This window comes from Impatiens glandulifera, chromosome 3, assembly GCF_907164915.1.
Source record: "Impatiens glandulifera chromosome 3, dImpGla2.1, whole genome shotgun sequence".
Classification (NCBI taxonomy): domain Eukaryota; kingdom Viridiplantae; phylum Streptophyta; class Magnoliopsida; order Ericales; family Balsaminaceae; genus Impatiens; species Impatiens glandulifera.
In genome coordinates, this window is record NC_061864.1 from 23,891,825 (window position 1) to 23,901,401 (window position 9,577).

A 9,577-nucleotide genomic window follows, 5' to 3' on the forward strand; every position below is an offset into this window, starting at 1 on the left:
TATATCTAAGAAAAAGAAAATATTATGATGATGATATGAATCATTTTGGAGAGAGAGTGATGTACACCTCAATTATTTTAAATTAAGCGTCAATATATATATATAACATCACTCTTATTATTATTTTTTTTTTTTGTGTATGTATTCAACTAATTAAATATTTAATTTATTAATCTTATGAATAATCATTTTCATATAACTAAGCAGTGTAAATTCTTAAAAGTAAAATTTTTATTTTGACTCTTGTATAACACATTAAAAAATTATAATTACTAATTAAAATTAATTTCTTTCATTTAAAATTTTGTTTGGTTAGAATTTATTAAATAATCTCAAGCTAATCAAAATAATATTTCACTTCTCTATTATTAATTATATTAGTTCATTCGTTAATCAAATTATTAAAAATATTTTTTTAATTTAAAAAATAATATTATTTTATATTAATATCATAATTTTTTTTATTACTAAAAATACTTTATATTCTTAAAATTATGTAATTAATTTTCTTTTAAATAATTCATATATTATTAAAAATAAAAAAAACTCCACCGAAATCCGCAACCGGTCAAATCAACACCTAAACACATGGAATTAATTAAACCAAGGATTTTTATTTTAATTACGTGTGTTCAAAGGATTTATTCCTGTACTATCCATAGATTTGTCTTCTAATGCATTTTTTCCAATTTTTATTTCATTGTCTCTAATATATTCTATTTTAATGTATAATATTTAAATTAATTTTTATTTTATTTAAATTATTTGATTTAATATATTTAATTTTTATTTATAAAATTAAATAACTAGTGAATTATATAGAAAGTTAGTTAGAAGACAATAATGAAATTGGTAGTGATTTGAAAAAATGAATGAAAAAAGTGTATAGAACAATAATGAAGTTGTCCACCAAACTATACATTTTTAGAACTATTAACTTAACTAATTTTTATTTTATTTATTCTATTATTTAAAAATAAAAATCATATTAATAATTTAATTCAAATCATCTCTAATAATTATTTTTGAATAAATTAATTTTTTTTATTAAATTAACTTTCTTAATAATTTTATTGAAACAACTAAGCCTTAAACACACACATACATATAATTTATGGAGACTCATCTTCTCAAAATTATTTTCACATCTCATGAAATTATTATAATAGGTTAAAAGTGATCATTTTCTCATTAAGTGTTAAGGTTTATTTGATTGAGTTTATTGTACAAAATTCAACCACAATCACAACCACAACCACAACCACAACCACAACCACAACCACAACCACAACCACAACCACAACCACAACCACAACCACAACCACAACCACAACCACAACCACAACCACAACCACAACCACAACCACAACCATACATCATTTAATTTAATCATTCATTATTAACCCAACCCAAAAAATGTACAATTGGGACTACAACCATACCATAAAGTCTGGCTATATGAAAAAACTAATAGGCCTATGTTTATGGTTACTACATGAACGGATAGACCCGCGTCCACGTTCAATCACTTTTGAAAACTGAAAAGATAAGATCGAATATAAGTCAAACGCGTTCTGCAAATCAACCTTGATTATCAACGAGTGCCAACTAAACCACCGATTAATGTCACGGGCTCAGTCTTTTCCACTGACGATCCGTGCGGCACTAGTTATGATCTTCGCAAGAACGAGTAACTAGTCAGCCTTTCTCGACGCAACACTCGACGTTTAATAGAATTGACACAAGAATTCTAGAGAGAGAGTAAACTCTTACAAAAAATATTAATATTATCTCACTTGAATACTTGGTACTTTACAAAGGAATACCTCAAAGGTATTTATAGGGTTATCCCCACCTACTGCATTAATTACATAACATTCAACTACCCCATTAATTGTGTATTATCCAACTACTACATTGATGACTTACTACCCAACTACCACCTTAATAGTTTACCAACCAACCACTACATTAAATGACCCATTAATGTAGAGCATGACATTCTTTCTTACAAGGCTTCTAGAAGGTTCCTTGTGTTGGGCCTTCATGAAAGATTAAGCCTCTTGGGTTAGGAAGACAAGTGGGCCGTGACATTCTCCCCCACTCATTCCGGCGACGTCCTCGTCGCATCCTCTTTGTAAGTCTAAATGATGTCTCCAAATGCGACAAAAGTTTTGAGCGATATGTTAACTTTCTAACCCGTTTCTTCTTTAAGAAAGGGCATTCGTATCGCCTCACAGACCCCTTGTGAACTTTGAAAAATCGTCTCTCTTGATGGAGGAGAAGTTTTACTACCACTTGGTTTCCTCCGAACTCCAAGTGTCTTCTCTTCTTGTCCTCCCATTTCTTCATTCTCTTGGCGGTCTTGTCAATTTCGCACCTCCCTTTCTTGAAGAGCAACTCCTCCGGTTGTCTCTTCAATCCCTCCAATTTGGGAGATTCAATGCGATAAAAGATTGTCGCCGATAGTTTAGTACCATTGACTAACTCTTCTCTATGGTCCACCTCTCTCTCATGGTGGAGTTTCTTTGGAAATTCGGCGGGCATTACATCCTGAACTTTCTCTAGGACAGTTGTAACTTCCGGAGGTGTCCTCTCTTGGACCACAGTTTTCTCATCTTCTTTCAAAGTAACAAAAGATGATGAATAGTCCTCCTTTACACCTTTTGAGAGTTGCATGGCAGAGAGGTGCCTAGTTTCTCTCTTGCCTTCTCGTGTTAAATGTATTGTGCAAGTATTGCCTTGCTCTAGAATGTACATAGCATTAGCAGAAGGGAGTATAAATGCATTTACCTTGTCTAGGAACTCTATTCCAAGAACCATTTTGTAGTCGTCCATGTCAATAATGGAGAAATCCAGAAGGCCAGTCCACTCCCCCAAGTTGACTTTTACATTACGAGCAACTCCATAAGTTGCACTTGGTGCCGAGTTGACTGCTTTAAGCCACCCCTTTTCTTTGGTGTACCTAATCCCTAGTCTTTCCGCCTCTTTTACCTCTAGAAAGTTGTTGTTGGCTCCCGTATCCAACAAAGCTTTAACCATATGGCTTTTTACTTTTGTTTCCACGAATAATCGTCCTTTCTTCACGGTCTTTGGCCCTTCAAACTTTGCTTTAACGGCACTAAGGAGATTTAACGACCCCAATCGAGCTTCATTGTGAAGGCCTTCTTGCTCCTCCATTAAAGCGGATAGTTTGTTCTTCATAGGACACTCTCTTGCTTTATGCGGCCCTTCACAAAAGAAACATTTTATCCGGGGTCTCTCTCCACGTTTCTCGTCCTGATCTCCTCTACCATTGGGCTTCGTCCTCTTAGTTGGGTCTTCATTGCTGTAAAAATGGTCTCCACCATTTCCCCCCTCGTCATTCCTCTCATAAGTCGACTTTGGTTTCTCTTGTCTTCTCATTTCGACAAGAGATTCAGCAACAGCGATCGCGGTGTTTAGATCTTGGACACCACGCCGTTCCAACTCAAGCTTTGCCCACATTTGTAGACCATCTGTGAAAGCAAACAAGGCTTCGTCGTCTGAGTAGTTAGGGATCTCAAGGAGAGTAGCGATGAACTCCTTGACATACTCCTTGATACTCCCCCTTTGTGAGAGTCGCCGCAACTTGGCTCTTGCCTCTCGAATAGCATTTTCAGGATAAAACTGCCTCTTGAGTTCTTCCTTGAATTCGGTCCAAGTGTTAATAGAACACGTACCTCTTTCTATGTCGCTACTCCTTCGCCTCCACCACAACATTGCGGTGTCTTCTAAGTATGTCGTGGCAGTATCTATCTTCCTCGCCTCTTCTACCAGGCCGAGAGCTTTGAAGTACTGATCCAGACCCCATAAGAAATTATCAATCTCTTTCGCATTCCTCTCGCCTAAATACGCTTTAGGCCTTGGAACATCTATCCTTGTCGGATTGGGGACTCCAACAGGCGCACGTCCGCACTCTTGCGCAACCGCCTTTTTGAGTAACGCCACATCCTCTTCGGTGGCTTGTAGTTTAGATGACATTACCTCGAGTTTCTCGGTCAAGGTATTGATTTCACCAATGAGGGTTTTCTCCATGATCTGAGCCTGCTCTTGACATTTTGACAAGCCCTCGTTTAGGGCACCTTGCATTCCTTCCCGGAGCTCGTCTCTCTCTTTCTCAAGCTCGGCAATGCGTTCCTCTAGGTCCCCAACATTATCTTGTCCATACGCCATTGTGAGTTCTACCTTCTCCAGTCTGGCGATAATGTCAACGATAGCGTCCCTTGATCTCTCTCTTTCTTTAGTAGCTTTGGATCCTCCCGTTTGAACCTTGCGAGAGATCCTACCATCTTCTCCGGTCCCGTGGGGAAGGTTCTCTACTTCATCCACGACCTTTGAACTTTCATCCGATCTCTTCGTCATTTCCGCTCTGATACCAATTGTCACGGGCTCAGTCTTTTCCACTGACGATCCGTGCGGCACTAGTTATGATCTTCGCAAGAACGAGTAACTAGTCAGCCTTTCTCGACGCAACACTCGACGTTTAATAGAATTGACACAAGAATTCTAGAGAGAGAGTAAACTCTTACAAAAAATATTAATATTATCTCACTTGAATACTTGGTACTTTACAAAGGAATACCTCAAAGGTATTTATAGGGTTATCCCCACCTACTGCATTAATTACATAACATTCAACTACCCCATTAATTGTGTATTATCCAACTACTACATTGATGACTTACTACCCAACTACCACCTTAATAGTTTACCAACCAACCACTACATTAAATGACCCATTAATGTAGAGCATGACATTCTTTCTTACAAGGCTTCTAGAAGGTTCCTTGTGTTGGGCCTTCATGAAAGATTAAGCCTCTTGGGTTAGGAAGACAAGTGGGCCGTGACATTAAGCATAGGAGACCCATAAGTCAACAACAACAATACAATTCAGCTATCTACTCTAAAAAAAAGGTTTAGCTCTATATACTTGAAGGTGGCCCTTCTTTCGAAAAGTAATACTTCCTATTTTAAAAAAATAAATAATTTTATTCTTAAACATTAGTTCCCTTCAAAAAAAAATTTACCCAAAATTAACCACCTACTTAAAAACAACACATATCAACATTATTTAAAATCCCTACCGAACAAGCTCAGATATTGAAATATGGTATATATAACATAGTCAGAATGCATGTTTAGAGGATGAACATTAGTCCTTAAAAATGGAATGGGCTTGGAGTTTTTCTTTTCTCTCTTGGCTAAGCCTTATCCTATCAGGGCCACCTCTCATTCTCCTCTTCCTTTTCCATACCCGGAGGAGGAGACAGGTGGAGGAGTTTCATTCTGGTAAACTCCGGCCACCAGGTCCTCAGGGATGGCCAGTGGTAGGCAACATATTCGACCTCGGAGAACTGCCACATCAGACCTTGTGTAAGTTCCAGGATAAGTTCGGGCCTGTTATTTGGCTGCAGTTAGGATCGGTTGGAACACTTGTAATCAACTCAGCTGATTCGGCGGCCAAACTCTTCAAGAGCCACGACCTAGCCTTCTCCGACCGTAGATGCCCCAATGCACTAACTGTCCACGGTTACAATCATGGGTCAATTGCCATTGGAAACTACAGCCCTTACTTCCGCGTATTCAAGCGGATTGGTGCCATGGAATTCAATGCGGTAAAGAGAGTAAACGAGAGTGTTGAAGTCCGAAGAAAGTGTGTCGATAACATGATCATTTGGATCGAAGAAGCAGCCATGAAATCCCATTCAAGTGGGCTGAAGGGCGTGATAGAGATTTACCATTTTGTCTTCCTTATGGCTTTCAATATGGTTGGAAATATGGTATTCTCCGAGGACATAATAGATTCGGAAACCAAGGAATGGAAAGAATTCTTTGATTCAATGAATAAGGTCGTGGAATGGACTGGCAAGCCTAACTTATCGGATTATTTCCCACTGTTGAAGATGTTAGATCCGTTGGGAATAAAGAAGGCAATGAATAAGGATATGGGAAGATGCTTGAAGATTGTAGCGAATTTTGTGAAGGAGAGGATGGAGGTTCGAGAGGAGAGATTCAAGAGGAAAGATGGTAAGGAGAAGAAGGATTTCCTTGATGTTCTATTGGAGTTTGAAGGTGACAAAAGAGATAGTCTTGGTAGGATTTCCGAGGAAAACCTCAATATAATTTTAACGGTAAGCTAGCAAATAGTTCCGATTTGATGTAACATAAAATCTTCATTACCAATCTCAACTAACCTACCTTTATAGGAAATATTTTTTGCAGGCACGGAGACCACGAACACTTCGATTGAGTGGTTAATGTCGGATCTACTAAACAACCCCAATTGCATGAGAAAGGTTGAGGAGGAACTCGAGAGAATAGTCGGAAGGGAAAGAAAGGTAGAAGAAAGCGATATCAATAAACTCTTGTATCTACAAGCATCAGCGAAAGAGTCGTTAAGATTGCACCCTCCCATTCCCCTGCTCCTCCCTAGGAATTCAACCGAGGATACTATCTACAATGGATACTTTATACCAAAAGACACCCAAGTCTTAATAAATGCATATGCAATAGGGAGAGACCCCGAAGTGTGGGACGACCCTTTGGATTTCAAACCTGAGAGGTTCCTTAACAATAATATAGAGCCAACGGGTCAACATTTCGGGTTCATCCCTTTTGGAGCAGGTAGAAGGATGTGTATGGGTTATGTTTTGGGACAACGAATACTTCATCTGACTGCTGCGACTCTCATCCACACGTTCCACTGGGAAGCAGATGATTCAACAACTCCTAAGATGATCGACATGACTGAAAAGATGGGGATAACCCTAAGAAAATTGATCCCCTTAAGAATGATACCTAAAAGGAGAGATCTACCTTGAAACTCTTTGTACTACCCTTATTTATGCAAATAAGTGTTTTTTACACTACTATTTAAGTATAAAAGAATAAAACATCTCATGTTAATGTAATTTCAATATTCCATTAGCAAAAAAGTAGCCATATGTAGATGCTTATCATATTATGCATGCTAATTGAGATCTAATCATACTTTACAAAAACAAAAACAAAAAAATGACTTGGATTGGTCAGCAGCATACATTTCTCTTCCAAATCTCGAAATACTTTTGGAGAAAAAAATATTATTCCAGAAACCGAGAAAAACTGTGTAATGTCTTGGATCTCTTTAATAAAAGAATATATATATATATATATATATACATATATATATATATTATAAAATCCCTCTTTAAATGTTACTACAAAAATTACCGACACTAGAAAGGTTTTCACCAGTCTTACAAGCGTCGCTATAGTATTACCGACCCTTATGTGACAAATACTGGCGTTTACAAAGCGCCGCTAAAAACAGTTTGATTATTTAACAAGTATGTTTTAACTAGTTTAGCAACCTGTTTAAGCAATGTACTAAATATTTAGCGACATTTTTACTTCATAAATAAAAACAAAATCAATTACTTCAAGATATGAACATTTAATTGTCATGTCATATATATGAGTCAACTTCCTTTTCTTTCTAAAATAGTAAAACACAACACATTGTAGAACAATTTTTGTGATTAACTTTGTTTTCTAAGAAGCAACTTTTCGGAATCATTGTCACATAAGCTGACTTTTTACATTGACGAAATGTTACATAAAGTTATTTGCAACTCACTTGTCTAAAATCCAGCTTTTCATCTTACTTTTGTAAGAGAAAGAATATGGCAATCAATTTTATTGCTAAAAATAACATGTCAATAGAGATGTTTTATGTTGTTTGATTTGATCCCCTCTTTTTCAAGGTCTTTTATCCATCTGACAAAAAAAATGAAAAGGCCATGTTTGCGGTTATCTGTAATCTATTTGGGAAATTTTAAATTAGAATTTGTTCTATGGAGAAACTAACACGACCCCACTATAGTTCACATTTCAACTTAGAGCGTTTTAGTGGGAATCGAACAAGAGAACTCTAAAAAAACTCTCTCATTTTATAGCTAGAAAGTAAGAATTATGATAAAGAGATCTTTCCAAGAGCATAGAACTTCCTTTGCTTTTAATGTAATTTTCTAATGATCTTTTTAACTTCAATAACTAAAAATTAGACATTCAATGTCAATCTAAATCTTCTGATTTTGGTATATTCAGAAGATAGATCTTGCATATCATTTCGAAGAAGGTCAGAAAATCGATGATTCTAAATGATTAAAAATTTAGGTCAATACCTTGCTCCTCCTGCATTGTGTTTGCTTGTTCATGTAATCGCGAATACTTAGTATTTCCGATTCCATTCCTTCTTCTCTAAGACCACAAATAAGCTCATTGCAGACAGCCATATTCAAAACCAAACCATTCTGAATCAATTCTCTATACCAACCATAAGCACCCACAAAATCCTTTACCCCACAATGACCCTTTATCAGAATACAGTAAGTATCCTCATTAGGCAACAGTCCTCTTCCTTTCATTTCCTCAACAATTCTCTTTGCATCTTCCATTTTTCTCTCTTCAATGTTCGCCATTATTAAGCTGTTGTATATTTGTGCATTGGGGATAATCTTCCTATTTTCCATATCTCTCATTATCAATTCAGCTTCACAAAGTCTACCATCTTTGCATAAATTATATACTAAAGAACCATAAGTTATTTCATTTGGAACTATGCCCTTGTTTTCCATTTCGTTAAGGATTTCGAAACAATTCTCGAATTGGCAAATTCTTCCATAACCATCGATCAAGGTATTGAAAGTGACGAGGTTAGACTCCATGTTCTCTCCCTTCATCCTTCTTTGAATCTCGAGTGCATTCTCCATGTCAAATACTTTGCAATAACCAGCTATAAGAGTGCTGTAAGTAAACATTGTTGCAGTCACTTTTGTTTCAATCATTTCATCGAACAGCTTTCGTGCATCTTCTGTTCTTTTCTCTTTACAAAAACCATTAATCAAAACGTTGTAGATGAATGCATTAGGACTAACCCCATGTCTTTTCATGTAATTCAGCAAGTTCATTGCTTTTGTCAAGTCGCCTAGTTTCACTGCCGATTCGATTGCCTTACTGTAAGCGAATCTGTCGACTCGAAAACCCGAATTGATAACTTCCCAGAATATATCGATGGTTCTGTTATAATGACCTGAAGACACGAGAGATTCAAGGAAAAGCTTGAATGCAGATGAACAAGGGAAATTACCTTCTTTCCTGATTGAATTATACACCTCTGTTGCTTCATCCGGCAACTTCAATTCGGCACAGATAGATAGAAGCATGTCTGTGAAAATGGGTTTCGGCGATGGAAATGATTGAGAGAAGACAGAGATAAGATCAGCGGGGGAAGAAAATGGAGACCCAGGGAGTACAAGGGAAACCATTGTAGTTCTGGCAGATTTAAATCGTTTCTTCCGGAGAAGAGTGCTGAGCTTCCGGACTTGATCCTGGCGATTTTTCTCTTGTAGATTATCGGCCTCATTGTTGCTCCCCGATTGGAGTTGAACTGAATCGGTACAGAAGGAACTGAAGATGGCGGATTTAGTGGGAGCTATGGCGCGGAGATTGGAGAGACGATTAAGTTGATTCGCCATTGCCGTTGTTATTGAAAGAAATTAATGGGAATCCTTCT

At 36.9% G+C, this 9,577-nt stretch overlaps 2 protein-coding genes across 3 annotated transcripts; one reads left to right on the forward strand and one right to left on the reverse strand.

Moving 5' to 3' along the window:
• Positions 1 to 1,260: 1,260 nt before the first annotated feature.
• Positions 1,261 to 9,577, reverse strand: LOC124932681 (pentatricopeptide repeat-containing protein At5g12100, mitochondrial-like). The gene is made up of 2 exons (XM_047473349.1): positions 8,187 to 9,577; positions 1,261 to 1,538 (listed from the first exon to the last, which is right to left on the reverse strand). Exons 1-2 carry the CDS (start codon positions 9,537 to 9,539, stop codon positions 1,455 to 1,457), a joined length of 1,437 nt encoding a protein of 478 aa, XP_047329305.1. The 5' UTR covers positions 9,540 to 9,577; the 3' UTR covers positions 1,261 to 1,454.
• LOC124932680 (iridoid oxidase-like) lies at positions 5,168 to 6,912 on the forward strand. 2 transcript variants are annotated; one of them, XM_047473346.1, is made up of 2 exons: positions 5,168 to 6,152; positions 6,228 to 6,912. In XM_047473346.1, exons 1-2 carry the CDS (start codon positions 5,187 to 5,189, stop codon positions 6,840 to 6,842), a joined length of 1,581 nt encoding a protein of 526 aa, XP_047329302.1. In that variant the 5' UTR covers positions 5,168 to 5,186; the 3' UTR covers positions 6,843 to 6,912. The 2 variants fall into 2 exon arrangements, with proteins under 2 accessions (XP_047329302.1, XP_047329304.1); XM_047473348.1 differs by having other exon boundaries at positions 6,244 to 6,309.